At 41.1% G+C, this 19,572-nt stretch overlaps 1 protein-coding gene across 1 annotated transcript; it reads left to right on the forward strand.

Moving 5' to 3' along the window:
- The first annotated feature begins 1,215 nt into the window (after positions 1 to 1,215).
- Positions 1,216 to 18,954, forward strand: stk35 (serine/threonine kinase 35). Its single transcript, XM_084917665.1, has 3 exons — positions 1,216 to 1,943; positions 3,725 to 4,534; positions 16,171 to 18,954. The coding sequence occupies exons 1-2, from the start codon at positions 1,394 to 1,396 to the stop codon at positions 4,465 to 4,467; spliced, it is 1,293 nt and encodes a 430-aa protein (XP_084773791.1). The 5' UTR covers positions 1,216 to 1,393; the 3' UTR covers positions 4,468 to 4,534; positions 16,171 to 18,954.
- Positions 18,955 to 19,572: the final 618 nt, after the last annotated feature.

Here is a 19,572-nt window from a genome sequence, read left to right on the forward strand (position 1 = left end):
GTGTTTTCAACCCCTGTGAAGTCTCCCTTGCCCTTCGTGTGTTTCATGTCTGTGTGTCTTATGTTATGTCTGCGTCTCATTATATTTCCTGTTTTATTTTGAAGGGGTCCTGTGTTCCTATGTTCAATGTTTTTAGTTTTACTCTCTCCTTGTGATGTCGTTATGTTCATGTGTGTCAGCTGTTTCTCCATGTGTTCCCACTTCCCTCATTATCCTCCTGTGTGTATTTAGTCCGTGTGCTTTCAGTCATTCTTTGTCAGGTTGTCTGCTCATCCATGTCACAACTTCAGGTATCCATGTCAGTTCACCATGTTTAAGGTTTTTTCATGTTTAGTTTTAGTTCACCCAGTTTAGGTTATTGTTTAGTTTCACCAATGCCCTTTTGTTTGTACCTTTTTTGCTAGCCTCAATAAACGGCTCGTTTTTTGTTAAATCCACGCCACGTTCAGTTTTTGGTCTGCGTTTGAGTCCTCTTTTGCAAACACATACAGTCTGCCCCAGCCAGACTGTGACACAAGGGTAATTGCTGAGACATTGTAAAGTTGTTTTGAGTAGTCACCAAAAAAGGAATAATAAAATGAAATTGTTATTATTATCAACTCCAAGAAAACAATAATTCTTTATTTTCAGTAAATAATTTTTAAATCATGTTAATTAAAAAGCCATGTAAACCATGCTTCTGTTTTGTATTTCAGCCCAAGGAATCGAACAAGAACGTTCTCCTTTTTCCTTAAAAGCGCGCAAACTGCGATAGATATGGAATGAGATTTTAAATTGTCTGACTTTAGATTTTTTTTCGCATTTCCATGCAAACACTTTAATTTCTCAGAACTAACCGAGCACTACCACTGATAAAAGGGCTGCAAGGCTTTTGAGGGTTCAATCTCAAAACCATAATAACCCCGTTCAGATAGTAAACTAGATAAACGTGTTGGTTTTTTCATCTATGCTCAGTTCGTGATAAAACATAATAAACTAGCGTACTGCCACAACACGGAATACTCATGCGTGGATCTGCCACAGATGGGTCCCTCTGTATGAGTAGGGCGAATAATTGAAGCTCACGGCCTTATCAATAAGCAGCCCCACGCGTGAGTACCGTCCCGTCTGAAAATAAAAACAAATCCAGCATGCTGGCTCAATCTCCGCGAGCTACTTTCTCTCTCCACCAATCAGCGCGCACCGCAGCTGCACGCTAAGCCACGCCCTCTGTTCTCTCGAGCTGGAACATTTTGTTTATCGTGCCAAAGAAGTTGTTACAGCTTCGATGTGGCACGATTGTGTTCACTGTTAACACGCAGACTTTTTACATATCAAAGCACGCGGATAGAAGTAAGGACGTCGTAGCGTAGTGCAGGGTTAGAGTAATGACAAAGAAAGACGTCCAGCCTCCATGCTTACTTTTAACAAAAAAGAAGTTATGGATTCTAACGACGGGAGGAAGAGGCGCAAGGTAAGCGGCTTTGTGCGGGGCTGCAGGCGGAGTGTGGCCGGAAAGATGAAACGAGAGATGAGCAAAGTCCTGCGCTCCATAGCGCTGGACGATAACAACCATAAAGAGCTCGTGCAGGGGGAAGAGGACGACTACGACTGCTTCCCCATCAGTTTCCTCCGCAGTGACCTATTGGAGCCCCACTTAGTCGTGGCTCCCCGGTACAGCCTGCTACGAGAGGTCGGTCGTGGAAGCTACGGGGTGGTGTACGAGGCTGTAGCTCGGAAAACAGGGGCCAGGGTAGCGGTGAAGAGGCTGCAGTGTGACGCCCCGGAGAAAGTAGAGTTGGCGCTAGCCGAATTCTGGGCCTTGACGAGCTTGGAGAACCGACACCAGAATGTAGTCCAGCTGGAAGAGTGTGTCCTGCAGAGGAACGGCTTGGCCCAGAAGATGAGCCACGGAAACAAGAAATCCAAGCAGTATTTGCGGCTCGTGGAGACTTCACTCAAAGGTACACACGCTGCTGTTAGCTGTGCAGTATCACCAGTACACTAATGAAAGTACAGGAGCTGCTGTTGGAGCTTGTGTCGTGGTGATTTTACCGGCCTAAGAAATGCAAACTCAATGTCTCATCTGAGATGTCTCATTCAAGATCTAAGCAGAATGAGAAACGACAAAAGGCCATATTTAAATACCGCTGAAGTTGGGTAGTTACTGATAGGCAGTGTTAGCAGTATTGTGAGCCTGGTTTATTATTTATTCTATTTGACACAATGAATTTTTACACTCCGTTACAAATAAGAGAATGCTGCTGAGTTCACCAAAGTGCTGTAGACATATGTTAAAAGGTGCAGGTTTCATTCACTAAAGAGCATTTAAAGTCAACTTCGTTGCAGCCTGCCGTGACGTCACTCCACTACTACCTATAGAAGGCACAGAAAAGTACACGGTGCTGCCCTGCTCACGAGAGAACACAGTGTACTACTTACAGCCTGCCCTTGTTAACTGAAATGTGACATGTTAAATAGTAATATTACAGTGCAATGTCAATGGCAGAGTTGTTACATTTTTAACTTAATATGATCAGTGCAATTTTAACCTATTTATCATATTGTTTGTTTACATTCATCAGCCCAGAGATACATTTAGTGATGTTTAAATGTGTCTTCAACAAACTGAAATTTAACATCATCTAACATCTTAATACTGATGTTAAAAGCTGGGTTCTGAACAGGCCCCGTTTACAGTCTTGTTTTCTTTTAATAGCTTGCCTGTTATGTAAGTGTCACCACTGAGGCTCTCTGAATAAAATATTAATCCTAAACTGGGATCTCTTGGATCCATCAAGCGATGACAAAGAACGCTTGTAGATTTGAAACATTGAGAAGGATTTGATTTGTATCTTCATGGCCCATCAGCTTTTGTCGTGATCCACCTAACAAGTTTTTCAAACGCAGTCAGTGATCATGACACAAGCATGATAACTGAGTGCAGCCTTTGCTTAATGCCTGTGAAAATCTAGCAAATTCAATGTTATCATTGTGGACAGGTAATGGACTTTGAAGTGATGAGAAAGTAAATAACTTCCAGTGTCAATAGGAGCATGATTTGGTAATTTACCAGGACCTGTACAGAATGTCAGCTAATACTGGTGTATGGCAGCTACAGTATATTGATCATTTGGGCATTATGTAAACTGATAAGTCTTATCTGTCTATACTGTAACAATTCTTTAAGAACTAGAAATACAAGATTTTGTTCAAAGTAGTTTTCAAAAACCTCTGTACCCAGTTTGATCTGGCTTTAATAATGTTCATACAGTACACATCAGTCCTCATAGGTCCCCATAACTAAAAGATTAGAAGTTTGAAACCTCAAGCACAGCTTTATTTTAAGTGGCGCAGCTAAATGTGTCAGCAGACTGTGATCTGTTGCATGCAATCACAAACCAGTGACAGTACTTTTCCCTCCCTTCCTCTTTAAACGGTCCCACAGTGTACCATAACAGTAGCTTTTACCAGAATCTTGCAGTTGACTTTTAAAATTTTCTTTCCTGGAGAAAAAACAAAGTAAACTGTCGGCATGTGAGTTCTCATGGATAAAAGTCATCTGTGCAGAAATGGTGTGAAACATGGCACTGCACTTGTTTGAGTCAATGACGGATTTTTCTTCAATGCTGGTCACTGTCACGGCAGAGAGCACGACCGGGTTTAACTGCTCAGCAGCTGACTTCATTTCGGTGTTTGACAGTCGTCATCCCACTGTTCATATCTGCTCCCTTTGTTGTTGCAGGAGAGCGTATCCTGGGCTACTCGGAGGAACCATGTTACCTTTGGTTTGTTATGGAGTTTTGTGACGGTGGGGACCTTAACCAGTACATTTTGTCCCGCCGGCCTGATCCCCAGACCAACAGGAACTTTATGCGCCAGCTGACCAGTGCTGTGGCTTTCCTGCACAGGAACAGTATCGTCCACCGCGACCTTAAACCAGACAACATTCTTATCTCACAGAAGTCTGGTTTTCCTATTCTTAAAGTGGCTGACTTTGGACTCAGTAAGGTTTGTGCTGGTCTGACCTCCAGAAACGGTGAAGAACATCCCGTAGCAGGAGCAGGTGCCAGAGGGAGCATCCAGAACAGCTCGGTCAACATAAACAAATTCTGGTTGTCATCAGCCTGCGGCTCGGACTTCTACATGGCTCCTGAGGTGTGGGAGGGTCACTACACAGCCAAGGCTGACATCTTTGCTCTGGGCATCATCATCTGGGCAATGATTGAAAGGATTACATTTATTGATGCAGAGTCCAAGCGTGAACTGCTGGGTACTTATGTTCGGCAGGGCTCGGAAATTGTCCCTGTTGGGGAGGCTTTGCTGGAGAACCCCAAGATGGTGCTCCATATTCCTCAGAAGGCCAGAAGCTCCATGTCTGAGGAGGAGAAGAAACTCCTCCACGAGATGCTTGCAGTAAACCCTCAGGACCGACCGGACGCCCTCCAGCTGGAGGTGCGGATGGACCAAGTCACATGTGCTGTTTGACAGACAGCACCTCCTATAACCTCTTATTTCCCTTACCACTAAAAGAAGGGACCTTTCAACTTCCCAGGTAAGATTCATGTCTTTATAAACCATGACCTCATCTGTCTGTTAGGAAAGGAAGCACATTCACAAAAAAATGTTGTAACAGAAGAACTGTAATGCCAAGATTAATTGTTTTTATCATATGGTTAAATTAAACTTAATTTGTTAATCAGAGTTCACCAGAGGCCTGGCAGAGGTTAACATTTACTTACCTAATACATGCTGTGGGAAAGAGACGGTAAAGTGCTTAAATCGTATAGAATAAAGAACTATATGAGTCGATGATTACATGTGGTTGGGAGTTTAAATTGCTGAGTGGTCAATAAGGCCAGAAATGCCAGTCCATTTCATACTGAAGGTGAGCTTACTTATATCTTGGTTGCTACAGTACACAATCCTTCAGTTAAGAAACGGACATTTCTTAATGTCCATTAATGTGCCGCTCAGGTGCGTCCGCCTCCCCTGCAGACCACGCCCCGCCACACACATTAACGTGGTAAAATACATATTTAGGCAGAATTTTGCAAATATCTATTTTTCATTTTTTAGCAGCATAGTGCTTTTTTCCAATTATTTTTTTAAAAGTCAGGTCAAGGCTCCAAAAGCCCAAAGGCGATATAAGGGTGGAGGCTCACAACAGTTTTTGTTTGCTACATGGATCATTTTAGTTCAGCTGGGTGTCTTTCCTTTTGTTATATTTCTTTAAGAGTTCAAAATGTGTTAAATAAATAAATAAAATGTAATTTTCTCTATAGCACTTCATGGATTTCATAAGCAACACACCTTAGTTTTTCACACAAAGCATAAAGGTAAAAAACAATATATACCGTGTTATCTTCATTTTAGATGTCAAAAAGTATTTGCGGCTCCCAGTGTTTTCTTTATGTTGAACCCGGGTCCAAATGGATCTTTGGGTCTTAAAGGTTGCTGACCCCTGTCTTAGAAGATTGATCGAGTAGATTGTGGACCATTTCTGTGGGACGAAAGACAAATTAGGCAGCATCTGATTAAAAATAAAATAATGAATTCATAATTTTTTCTTTGACTTAGTTATTTGTCACAATGTATTTGGCAGTCTGCAGAGGGCAAACTGTTTTTGTGCCACATACATATAGAAAAGTTTCCCTGTCAGTATTGTTGGTATCATTGCTTTGGTACAGCTTGCGTTTGTCATACGTAACATAAGGGTCACCAACATTTTTATCTGTGATGGAATTTTGTTTGACTCGCCATTAAATATGAATTGACGAATTTGGGAAAAAAGTACAGTGGGCTTGGGTACAGGCTTTTTGTTACTAACTATAACCCAAGAGCCAAGTTATAATTAATTATAATGACGCGTTTGAAAATGAATTAGAAAAGCAGTTATCTCTGTCCTCTGCTGATCTCTTGATTCATGGGAACCAAAGCCTCAGGTGACATCCTAGACCTGTCCCTTCACTTCACATACACCCAACTTCTGCTGACATCTTGCCAGAGCTTCGCACGTCACTGCAGGATTAACTGGGGTAAAAATATCTCCGTATTCAAAATGAGGGATTCATTTGAAATGATCGTGTTTGACAAAACAAGTCTTGCTTAAAATGAACGAACAAATACAAAAGCGTTTATGGTAGGTGAGAGGAGGCGTGTCCATGTCCTCAGGGGAGAGGAGAGGGTGGTTCAGGAAGACGGCTGCGTGATCAGTACTGGGAACCAAACGGGGTACAACCCTGGCCTGAGGGCAAACAGCCTGTGTGTCGGGGGGGGGGGGGGCAGTGCGAGAGTAAATCAGAAAGCGTTGAATAAGCCTTCTGGATCTTTGGCATTTGTACAGTAAATGTGTTTTATGTGGTTTGTTTTCACACCTGACAGTTTTGGAAAACACTGACTTCAGTTTTTATCACCGCAGAGACTGTTCAATAAACCTCTCGTGATACACAGCCTGGCTTATTTATGATCAGTGAAAACTTGGCCTGACCTTATGCTCAGTGTTATTCTGAAGAGGGTGATATGTAAATCTCACTTTGGATTATTCTGAAAATGATTAAAAACCCCACAATGTTCCCTGCTTTAGCCCTAACTCGTACCACTTTACCCAGCTCTTTCATACTTGGTTATGTGCCTTTGTGATCAGTGTGCAGTGGGAAACACCAGGGCATCAAACAGATTTTAATATCAGACAAAGATAAGCCAACAACTAATATCTACAAATGAACATAATTCAATAATAACAAAGAGACTGAGCAAAAATCGCAAAGCTGAAAACCACTGTAGACTAAAAAGAATGCAAAGGCTCATCTCACATTTCCAGATGTTTGTTAATAAAAAACATCTGGATGAGCCACAAGATATTTGAAAATATTTTGTCGACTAATAAAACAAAGGTTGAACTTTCTAGAAAGTTTTCATCCCATTAAACCTGACATAAAAACGTACATAGCATTTCAAATAAAGAACACCAACAGTCAAACATGGTGGTAGCATGGTGCTCTCTACCAGAACATCCTGAAGGAGAATGTGCAGCCATCTGAAGCTCAGTTAGTTTTTGCAGCAGGGCGACGATCTGAAACACCATCAAGTCTACCTCAGAGTGACCCACCCCCCCCAAAAAAACCCTCAAAATATAGATTATAGTCAAAGTCCAGCATTAAAATCCTATTGAAATGCTTTGGGATGACCTTAAACAGGCAGTTTGTTAGAAAATCAGTGTGGTTGAATTTAAAAAATTCTGCAAAGAAAACTTGGCTAAAATTCCTCCAAAGTGAAAGACATTTGTCGCAAAAAGCTTGATTGAACTTCTGGTAGCCAAGGTTTGCACAACCAGCGTTAGGTAGTTACTTTTTCATTTAGGCCAGGGCCAGTTGCGTTGGATAAATCGACATCCTGGATCTAGATATAGAAGCGGAGGAATGGTCGAGGGTGCAGCTAGCATCCTGGTATCAGTAGCACAGTTGGATACGTTAAGCTGTGTTGTCAGGCTGCTGAAAGCTGATGCCTCTCGTTTTAGGGCCCACTGTGGTGGGGCTCCAATCCAAGTAGAAATCCTTGACGGTTAATTTTCAGGGGAACTGACTGGAGCATGAGAGTAGTGATGTAACTTCTGAACCCAGCACCAAGATAAGCCAGCTTTTCAGGAGACTCGCCTGATTTGAGGGGTGGTTTTGAAGCGGGGAGGAGTAGAGCCAACGAAGGAGCTTTTGCTGGTGGGTAATCTTCATTTATTGAAGCTTATAAAGTTGCAATTTTGACGAGATGGCAAGCGAGTGAATGGAGCAGAGAGAAGAAATGTGCAGAATGAATGTGACAGACCTGATTATTGTTTGGTAGTGCCAATGGCTGCCTAATGGTCCTGCAGCATGGCACGTGGTGTTTGGTGTTGTGCTGTAACCATCCAGACAGCCTAAAGTTTGTTAGCCTTAAGTATTGACTACAACGTTTAGGCAAAATAATTTTATGCAAGTTTTTCTGGAAAAGGGATAAAAAGTTTAAACATTAAAATTCAATTTTACTTGGATTAATCAGAAAATTGGCCTGAGATATTTCTACAAAGAGGTACAGAACAGTATCAAGCTTCCTAAGCTTGGTAATCCTTATCAGCCTTGTTTTTTCTAATCCTAAAACCTGCTGATCCCTACTCAGTAGCTGGATCTTTGTGACAGTGTTTGTTGTTAGCAGTGTGGAGAGATGCTTAAACCTTAACTGGAAGACACTCATTCACTCACCCATTCAAATAACTGAATTCAGGTGTTCCAGTCACTTCCATCACCACAGGTGTGTAAAATCAAGCACGTTGGATTGTAGACTGCTTTTACAAACATGTGTGAAAGAATGAATTGCTCCCAGAAGCTCAGTGAATCCTAGTGTGACACTGCGCCACCACCTGTGCAACAAATCCAGCTGTGAAATGTCTTTGCTCTTGAGAATTTCAGTCAACTGCTTGTTGTTATTATTACAAAGTAGAAGCAACTGGGAACGCCAGTACCTCAGCCACAAAGTGATAAGCCACGTAAAATCACAGAGCGGGGTCAGGCGACGTTACGGTGCATAATACGCCGAGGTCGCCAACTTTCTGCAGAGTCAGTGTAGCTCAGGAAGTCAAGCAGCTCATCTACTAATGCGAAGGTTTGACTGCTTCAGTTTGCATGTCAGATATTTGTGAATGGTAGATAGGAAGCACTTACTTATTGAAAAACGCATGTTTGAATGGGTGTGACTAAGTGGATATACAAAGAGCTTTGAGTACTCATGTAGAGTAGTGCCATATAAGAACCAGTCCATTTACTCGCTGCAGACCTCCACACTTCAAGTGACCTTTATATTAGCTGAAGAACAGTGCATAGAGAGCAGCTGCATCAAGCCTTACCAATGCACTGCAAAAGTGTTGGAGACTGTAGTTTAGTCTCACTGACTGCTTTGTTCTTCTTTGTTTGTTTTAATACGAAAGCTTACATGAAAAGGAACAGATTGGGTTTTTTCCTGTTTTGGAAGTGGATAACATCCATATTCCTGCCCTGTGTCGTGCACTGCAAACAGGACAGCATTATAGCCTACCCACTATAGATATATCAGGACAACATTGTAAAATTATGGATTATTTTATTCATAATATCAGGATAGAATAACTACTTTTGTGGCAGTGTGTGCATGAAAATGTCCTGGTGAGATTGTTTAGAATGAAAACCTTTTGTAGTGCATCAAATGGCTGTTCAGGCGATGCTCAGCGACCTAAATCATTCTCCTGTTTGTTTGAACTTGAACTCTCCACTTGCCTGGATTAAGCATTCAGCTCCACAGTACTGTTCGCTGTCACAGACCTCATTCTGTGACGTAAGGTCTCTCGGACCTGAAGATGCCACTGCATGTTAGCTTCCTGTCGCAGACTGGCCTCATTCTCTCGTGTCATGATTGGATAGCATGTTACGCAACAGGAACGGCTCACAGCATGGCTGTGGTTCAGTGGAAAACCCTGAGGGATTAGTGTTTGTAAGCACACAGAGAGAAGGGGAGGCTGTAGTTTTTGCTGCTTGTGCATATTTACTGGATATCAGGACATGTTTGACTGAGGGAGAAACCATCACGCTCACCAATTTCAGACCAACGAGGAAAAGCACAATGTGTTGAATCTGTGGCCATCTTATGATCTCTCATCCAGTCAGCACGACGATGGATGTCTTATTTTCTATTAATGAGATGTAGAAAGAATAAAATGCTGTTGTGTGTGTGTGAACAGGTAAATGAGCTTTGCAGTGTGAGCTCTGGAAAACTGAAAACTGCTATGTGCCTGTATACAAGTCATTTGTACTGAGTGATGAGCACAGACTTGGAAAGTAACTGAGAGTAAAAAAAAAACAAAAAAAAAAAACACAAAGTAAAATTACTGCTCAGCGTTTTCTTGCTGAATGAGTTCATCTGGATGCAGCAGTGTGGTAACTGGAGATCATAGAGGAGGAAAAAATGCTCTTAAAGCGACTTAAATTTTCTCAACTTAACAACAATATTGTTACAACCACTTCGTGTTTGACGCACAACATGGTTGTAAATGAAGGTTGGGCGATTGGACGATATATATCGATGATAGGCTGAGTGTTTCACTGATGGTTTTTACAAGAGATTTATTTATTTGCCCATGAGTAAGTTTGCTAATAATGTTGGTCGAAGCTAACCGAAGCAGTCGATGGGAAAAATGACAGCGCTGAAGAGTGCGCCCAAACGTTCGTTTACTCAAACTCACAACAAAAAAAGAACGGCAGCAGCCTACGTTCAGAAATAAACAAAGATTTTATTGAAATAAAAACCCACAATGGTGCGGAGGGAAACAACGAGAAGCTTCTTTTTTCCACTCTAACCATATCTGCTTACAGACCAAACAACAGATACAAAATTAAACAAAGTCAGTTAAAAATCAAAATATTTATCACTAATCGTCGGTTTTTGGACTGACGACTGTCGGTTGGAAAACTGTTACATATCCTCCAACCTTACAGTAAATACCTGGGAGGCTCACTTAGGCTGCCAGAAACTGGAAAGTCCAGGCTAACAAGCCACCAGCTCAGAGTCATGTGTGATAGGCAAATCACTCCTTGTGTGATTCAAATGAGCATTTTCTTATGTGTGCAGTGAGTCTTCTCATTTGTGATTACACTGACAGTCCAGAATACAGTCTGTTGGCTGTCACATACAAGGAGAGATTTATGGCATTTTCCTTCTCTTTAAAAATGCTCCATCTTAGTACTTTGTTTTCAGTTCTGTTGTTACAGGTGGATAAAATCAAGCAGGCTTACTTTTACAAGTTGAGAGGGCTGAGTAACAACAAAAACTGAACATCAGGAACTTCATGGCTGGACTGCTCCTGTGAGTGTAATGTGTAGGTGGCCCTTTGAATCTAAATTCAAAGGTTTAAGCCCTTTATATCTGGTTTTCTTTATGTGCAATTAATTACTTTCATTCTAATTCTGAGCATTGTGTGGCTTATGACATTTCAGAATACTATAAATCATCATTATAGGACAATTTAACAAATATAGATTATTAAATATTATTATAGTGCAGGCTTCTGTCTTACAACATGATCATCACGTTCTCCAGTTTCCCCTGAAGGTGAGGTAGAGCAGCTCGCCTGCTAAGTGGAAGGCTGGTGGTTCAGCGCCTGCATGCCAAACATCTGTGGGTATGAACCCCAAGTGAACATTAGGTATAGAGAAAACATGCTTGTATATATGAGGCGCTTTGCATGCATGTTTCCTTGTATAGAGAAATGTGGCGTATGCAGAGAATGATTCTGATTTACTAACATGCACAAGGCGGGTGTGTAAGAATGTTTCCACCCACGTATCATTTGCGCTGTGGTCAGTAACATACAACATGTGTTTTTGTGTTGTCTTCATAAAGGACATAGTTTGAAAGGTGGCATCGGATGGCCGGGGTGGAATATTTAGTGACATGAGTCAGCATTGATGTCCATGTGCGTTGTGCGTGACATCCCCTAATCCACCCCCACCCGCTCCTCTGCTGGACAATGAGATGAGAGTGCTGCTTTTGGTCGATGGCTTATGGGAGCTTTGGTCGGGAACATTTTGTCTTCTTGTGTGCAGCCGTGTGTCACTGCTATCCAGTCCAGTCCAGAGCAGTGTAAGCTTCTGTACTGCACACACGTACGGTCCTTACTTTCAGGAATTCTTTTGTTTTCATATGAGCTGAGAGCACAAACAAGCTTTTTCAGCATGTTGTCCTTGCCACGGACACAAGAATGCTTATGTGCTATAAAGACAATGCGTTTGATGCTTTCACTCTTCATATGGCTTTTAGTACTCTAAAACAGAGAGGATGCTGATTGTGGACAGCAGCCTGAAGGCACAGTATGCCATGTTATGTACGGGCTCAGAAAGCGTGGGCTATTACAGGGCGGCTGAGAAATGCTGAGAAGCCGTCTTTACGAGAGTTTGGGAGAAAGCGTGATGAGCACACTGGTTTGTTCTTATGTAACATTGTTGTAAAAACAGGCTAGCTGAGTGGCTGCAGCGCTTGTAAATATTTCCTTTGGGTCCTCGGGGCTCTGAGGAAGAACTGCAAAAACCAGTTCTTACACAAGTGATCACAACGAAGCACCTCACCGTGTTCTGTGGTGTATTCAGAAGCAAAAAGACTAAAAGCTCGAGCTGACCCCTGCTTCTAGGCTTGGATGTCTATAATTTACGATAGGCAGCCTTCCTGTACAGCCCAGCAAACCACCTTTTCTCACAGTGAATAACATAGAGCCACATCTCTTCCACTCTGCTGTCTCCATTCACAGCAGCTGTGTTGGATCTAATGGTGTGTAAGCTCTTTACATGATGTTAATCTGCTGACAGTCTGCATGCCATCAACCACAGACTCACAACTCTGTGGTGGTGCTGTCATGCTTTGGTCTCCTGCTTATTTCTCTTTGGTTAAATGTTGCCAACTGTGGCTAGCTTCATTTTGACTTGTAAATAATAAATAGAAACAGTTTGATCAGCAGAAAGTGAGGATTTTGACCAACAGGAAGAGGGTTTGACATGGTTTGATATCTTTGGGTTTTGAACCTTTGTTGGAACAGAACTACACATATTTCACAATAAAATAACAAACAATGACTGTAATACCTGCTGTAAGGTGGCTGAGGAAGTAGAGTAGATCATCTGCCAATCAGAAGGTTGCACTGTTCTTTTCCCAATACTTCATATGAAAAAAAGTTTTGGGTGATCAGTTAAAGTAGAGGAGTACTCTATAAATACTAGTCCATTTACGATTTGTCATGTTGGGATTGCATACTGGAAATCATGTGCTTTTTCGGTTTCATCCATAGCTGTTGTTTGTATCCCCTCATTCTTTGTGTTGTGGCACAGTTCCTAACATTTGTCCTGACATTTAACAGGGTTGCAGCATTAAAGGTCAGATTAGCATCACTCACATCCTAAATATCTGCTCATGAGAGAACAACATATTTGTTGTGGTCAAATCATGGTTCAGTGGTTAAAACTGTCACAGCGGAAAGCTCCTGTTTGAACGTTGGCCATTCTGTGTCAAGATTTCATCCAGATACGGCAGTTTCTTCCCACACCCCATAGATGACGACATTAATTTGAATATTCTATATTTGCCATAAATGAGATTTAGATAAGGTGTGCAGGATAAAGCAGTGTATGAATGTATGGTTAAATCTGGCTTGTAGTCTAAACTGCTTGGAGTGATGAGTAAGAGTAGAAAGTTGCTGTGTGTGTTTGCTGCCTCTGGCAGTCCTACCACTTCCTGTAAGATACTGGTCTCCACTGCTGCTTTTTAATGAGGCAGTCTGCCTTTGAGTTATAAAACAAGAGGAGGCAGCAGGCCGTAGTTCTGTCCAGGATATACTGAGCTTCCACTTGGCTTGTTTTCTTTATTACACTTGCTTATAAAGAACGTTAAACAGAATAATTACATGTTGAATTCAGTGAAAGTGGAGTTTCACATTTTTAACCTTTTTAGTTTAACGACGGCTAGTTTCAGGATGAGAAAACACGACTAACTAGACTTAAAGCTATGATTTCTCTAATGGTAACACAATGTGCTGTTTAAAACTAGCGATGCTACCTTCATTTGACTTCCAGTGTGGATTAAACACACAGGGAAAACCTCTGTGCAGCACCTCATGCTCCAATCACACAGCGAAGAAGAAAAAATACACTTAAAATGCTAAATATTATATGAAAACATGTTTCTACCAAAAAATGTTTACAGTATATTAAAATATGACAAATTAACATCTGAAAAATAAATGGCGACTGAAAGTGTTGCACATTGTGCCGGGCATTATGGATGCACATTGTTCTATGTTCCATTGTTATGCTATTTTTACTCCCGTAGTTTTTGTGAAATATTTTCTTTCTCTATACAAAGTAAAATAATTTAAGCATCTTACATCTTAAACTTAGCACTGTGTGTTTGTACTTGTCTATTTTCCCCCATTTATACCCTTTGTATTACTACATTTATTGCTCATGTCAGACGTGTGCGTCGTGCTAAGCTGATCCACTTTTGTCCATAGCGTGTGCTGTGATGTTATGCAACATATGAAAAGAGGAACAAAGCGCTGCCAGCCTGAGCTGTTGCATGTCAGCCGGTGAGCTATTATTAGAGCAGTTCTGAACCAAACATGGACACATCCAACAGCAGGAAGTATGGCTGTGTGCGGCAGTGCTGTCATTTTTACTGCAGGTAGACACATACAAATGTGCACCGTTCTACTTTTGCACCCAGTGACCTCAGTGCCTTTGCTATAGCATCCCTGTGCAGTGCACATTTCTTTTCGTTATAGTAGTTTGCAGGGCTCTTCAGACAGAACGCCTGTTATAGGGTTTGATTCAGAAGAGATCTAAATCATTTTGCATGTCACATATTACAGTGAGCGAAAATAGTTGATCTGCTGCTGAATTTTTAAGTTTGGTCAAGAAATGAATAGTCTCTATATTGATAGTTTCATTTTGATAGAGAGGGACAGAATATCAATCAAAAATCCAGAAAACATCTATTTTGAAAGTTACGGATTGATTTGTACGTCATTGAGTAAAATCAGTAATCGATCCTCTATAAAGCAGCCAGAGTTCTGATTGGCTGAGTACCCATGCGATACACAGATTACAGATTGTCAGTCAGATACTCCTGATCTCAACACATACGTTGAGATCAGGAATGAACATTAGGGATAAGAGACCTGCACAATGCTGGAATGGGCTACAGACAATTAGCAAGATGGTGACAACTGTTGGTGCGAGTATTCAGAACTGGAAGAAATACACTGCTCAGAAACATTTTAATCAGATTCTAGCTTCAAGTCAATGAAATGTCTGAGATATTGATCTCATCAATTAGTTCAGTTGTATTTATATAGTGCCAAATCCCAGGAGGAGTCGTCTCAATGCGCTTTATATAGAAAGGTAAAGACCCTACAATAATAATAATAAAACATACCACCAAGGCAACAAAGGTGTGGTTAAAGAAAATTAATGTCATCGAGTGGCTTAGCCTCCCCCTCCCCCAGGAAATCTGTGGAGGGAGGTGATGCTTCAAGTTGTCGAGTGTAATCCAAGAAACCCAAATGGTTTGGCTGACATTCTGTCTTTACTACTATAAAATTAGAGACTGTTCTTTGGAAGTAAGCAAAGTTACAAATTCAGACGAGTATCAAATAATTTTCCTCTAGTGTATACGCATTAAAGCTATTCATTATATTGGAATTATACTCAAAAGAAAACGAGTCTTACCTGGCGGGCTTGACTAAACTAGTTTGTGTTTTCTAATTTTTTCCAACCTGTTCTGGCTGCGCGAATAAACATGCGAATGTTTCAATCTTGTGACCTTTATTGTACATTGTGGAAAAGAAGATCTGGTGATTTCAATAGGTTTGCAGATGTTTAACTTAAACTCACGTGATAGTTCACTCTGCTGTACTTTTTAGATTACAAAGTGATGTATATTTCTGCTGATGACTTAATCAGTATAATTGTCACGGTTTGCACTGGCAGACTGTGTGGAGGGAGAAAGAGGACCCAAATGCAGACACTTGGAACGAAACTATAATTTAACAAAAGGCAAGCCGTTTATTTGTGGCGGGGAACGGTACAAAACAAAAAGGCAGATGCACACTGAGGCGAAACTAACTAGAACTAAGCTGGGAGAAACTAAACACAACAAAGAACAAAACCTTGAATATGATTAAAAACCTGAGCATGGAAAAACACGGAGGTGTGGACATGATGAGAACTCAACAGACAACCTGACAATGAATGAATGAAAACACAGACCAAATGCACACAGGAGATCGGGGGATGTGAAACTAAACACAATGAACATGGGACACCAGACCTCTTCAAAATAAAACTGGAAACGTAATGAGATGCAGACATGAAACACATGAAGGGTGAGGGAGACTTAAACACCGGGGAATCTAAGAAACGATTAACTATAACAGGACAACATTGGTAATACAGAAATGAACTTAGATAATCTAATGAACGTAAACATAAACATCAAAATATATTACATCTCAAACCACTGGGTCCAGTGACCCATTATGGTGACAGTATTATTACTTTTGCTACTGATTGATTTGTTCTTTCTGAAATGACTTTTGCTCCTTTATGCTGACCTGCTGATTCTTTGTCCCTACATCTGTGTCCTACACAGGTATCGACTCCAGTGGAAAAACGGACCCTGACAAGCTGAATTGTGAGGAATCATAATTCTTCAATCATAATTTGAGCGCAGAGTCACAGACCGCTCACTCCGAAACCGTCTGGACCAGTCTGCAAGTCAAACCACAACGACGCACTTCCAACTCCACGTAGTTCCAACACAGTCACTGTGGTGCTTTGGACTGGGGACGATTGGAGCACATCGTTTCTCTGAGAGCGACCTGGGCATGAAACTGTGCATCTGTTTTGTAGTGGTGGACTTTTGTTCCCATCCTTCCCAGTATAGGCCTGTTCTTCCTTAATTGTGTAAGGTCTGTGACTGTGGCACAGGTTACTGTATGTTATTGCACTCTACTGTACCAGTATTCAATCATAGTACTAATGATAGCAGTAGCTGTAAACGGTTGACATTCACCTCCCAGTGCAACCTTGTGCCTTAACAATGATGTACACCAAGTGCACTTTGATTTCTAAAACTATTTTGTGGGTCGCTTTTGAAAGTTCACACCAAGAAGGAAATTTACTGGAACCACTTTCATCTCATGTAAGCTGAGCAACTGAGTCTTCTGCTTTCAGTGGCGTTTGACACAATATCCCAGGCTGCATTAATATCATATGGGAACGTGCCCCCCTCTGTCCAAACACTGAAGTACAATCATGAAACTGAAGCTGAGACGTTGATTTAAACCAATGACAGGTGAAGTGATTAATGTCGATTACATTGAGGTCAGTTCTACAGCACAGTGAGTAGCACTGTTCCCAACGTCTGGTTTCATGGAGGCCCTTTCTAAAAAAAAAAAAAAAAAAAAAAAAACATCGGGGCCCGAGGCATCCCAACATGCTAATGCCAGACACAACAGGACACCCCCAGAGTTTCTTCCTGTCAGTGTCCTGACAGGTCCGAGGTGTTTCGGGGTCGTGATCAGTGTCGCACTGGAGAAACACTGCGCATATGATCAGTTTTGTGCTCTGAAGGAAAAGCAGCAGGCCTGTATCAGCTCCACACAACCCTCCAGCAGGGAGTTCACACTATCCTATTGGACATTTGTTCCTGATTAATCCAAAGAGCACCTGATGGAAAAGCGCATCTATGTGGTAACGTGTAGTCATCCATGTTTAAAAGATACTGAGGATGGTTCTGTATTCTTTTGAATGGTGCAGCGTGAATCATGTGTATCGGGTCATATCTAAGCAGCACTGACCCGTTTATGGCAGAAGGACCTCTGATTAGCATCTGGAGACAATTTCCCAAACCAGCCACTGAAGTGTGTTAGACTCTTTGCAGTGCCGAGTGATGCTGTGGTTGGACGGATGCTTGTGGTTGGCTGATCGGAGCCCCTGTAACTCCTGGGAAACTTTTGGGATTTTTGACTTGATTTGTGAAAACTGGTCACTCCAGAAAATGAATAAAGCCATGAGGCTTGAAGGAAAAGAACAAAATGCAACACAGCAACTTTAGGAGAGCGCAGTGTTAGATAGCTCTTCTAGCCTTCACTCCAGCATAGACCCGAGGAGCTCCTTTGGCTTTCACATCACTGTATTACATAGTAGTATAATACAGTAGATTTTGAGGTGTTTTGTGATGTACCTCTACCTCATTCTCTGCACTCTGAAACCTCTTTCTTAGCTTTACTGTCTCTGTAGCAATCTTAGTCTGTGATACAAGACGCACTTTGAGTGGGATAGATTTTTACCTCAGACTCAATGACTTATTTTAATTCAACCTCTCACTGATATTTTTTGGTTTGTTTGTTTTTTTGGTTTTTTTTGCTTAGTGACAACGTATCCCATTGTAACATCTACATCTGCAGGGTCTTCTGTCATAGATACTGTATAACAGAGCAATAAATATGTGGTCTTTATTCAACAATGACAGCTACAGCTCAGAATAGTTTTAATGGCAGTTTGTGAAACCGACACAAATTTTAATTGGTTATGGTCATGGACATGAAGATGTGTGGGTAAGAAATAAATTAAACAAATGGTGACAGAAAGTCACAAGTCTACATACACAAACACATAGATTGGATTGCTTAAAGTATTTCCATAAGAACAGTGTTTGAAGGCGGATTCACCTGCAGAAACATTGAAACCTGGCCAAGCAGTGCGAGTCAGTGTTGTTGTGGGACGTCACAAACATGTTTGTAATGTTTACACACTTATAGTCTCGTTGTGAAGCATACTGAGAAGTGCACCCATACTAATTCCTTGGATCCATTTCTGAGAGCCGTTTGTGGTGAATGCTAACACAACTTGAATGTGTTATTAAATTTGTGAGTTTAAAAACGTTTGGAGTTTTGCTAATAGGCTAGCGTAACATAGACAGTCTTCCTTTTAAATTTTTGGGTTGTTGAATCTCTCAGCTGCTCAGGAGTTTTGGTCACATTCATTTTTTTATAAGCACTAAAGGCGAGGTTGATACCAAACTGTTATTCCTAAAGGCTTTACACACCTGCCCTGCTGCCACTTTCTGTACGAGTCAGCTCGTTTAGTTCTCTCGAGACTCGTAACGATTCCACTTTAAAACACTTTACTATGCAAAATGGTTCTGCCACAATGTGAGCACCACACAGAGCCACACCGTTCACAAGCTGTTGTAAGATCTTGAATTCCTCTAGTGCTGATTTCCAGTGAGTGCAGAAATGTTTCTTTGACATGTTGTTACATAAATACTGTTTTTGTAGCTAAAGCTGACAGGAGCCATTAGAGAACCAAGAAAGCATTGTTTTTCTGTAACTATGTAACTATTCTCGGAATAAATGGTTAAAACTGTAAATGTCTGCATCATGTGTGTTACGTGTGAACTTTATTTTGTTTACAAAGTCACATCATGGCCATCTTCCTTATTGGATGAAAATCAGATTATTTAACAAATGTAATATAATGTTGGGATTAGGGAAATAATAGTTTAAAAAAACATTTTAATTATAGTTGGGGGCAGAAAACTCAGAGTGAAAATAAATGTGAGTCAGTACAATGAAGTCATGGATGCAAGCATGCAGTCTGCATTTCCTCAGCTGAACCGTTTGACACTCGGGACAATTTTGTCAAACCACCAGAAAAACCCCCAACTCTTTTTATATATTCACTAGTAATTTAATATCTACATTTAGCCTGATGTTTAGTCACTCAGGAGCAGTTTGCCTTGGGAGACAATGGCTCCTGGGACACGTGATCCCTTCACCACAGTGAGCAGTGATTTATGCTGCAGTAACACTGTTCTGTTAGAGAGCACCAGATCTCTTAATCACTTACTTTGGAATTAATGGTGCAAATTTGTCAAAAACTATTCTACACGCTTATTTCACAGTATGGTTAAAGTCAAATTTATATTCAGAAATGTTCACTGTCTTTTGCAATTTGAGGCTTTTTTTCTTAGTGTCTGAGGACTTTG

This window comes from Perissodus microlepis, chromosome 20 (assembly GCF_051167445.1).
Source record: "Perissodus microlepis isolate ML-2025 ecotype Zambia chromosome 20, ASM5116744v1, whole genome shotgun sequence".
In the NCBI taxonomy this organism is placed as follows: Eukaryota; Metazoa; Chordata; class Actinopteri; order Cichliformes; family Cichlidae; genus Perissodus; species Perissodus microlepis.

What these genes read in the sequence shown, in the direction of transcription:
- stk35 (XM_084917665.1), top strand. Translation starts at nt 1,394, where the DNA reads ATGCTTACTTTTAACAAAAAAGAAGTTATGGATTCTAACGACGGGAGG. An exon ending in CGTGGAGACTTCACTCAAAG is followed by an intron (nt 1,944 to 3,724) that starts GTACACACGCTG and finishes TTGTTGTTGCAG; the next exon opens with GAGAGCGTATCCTGGGCTAC.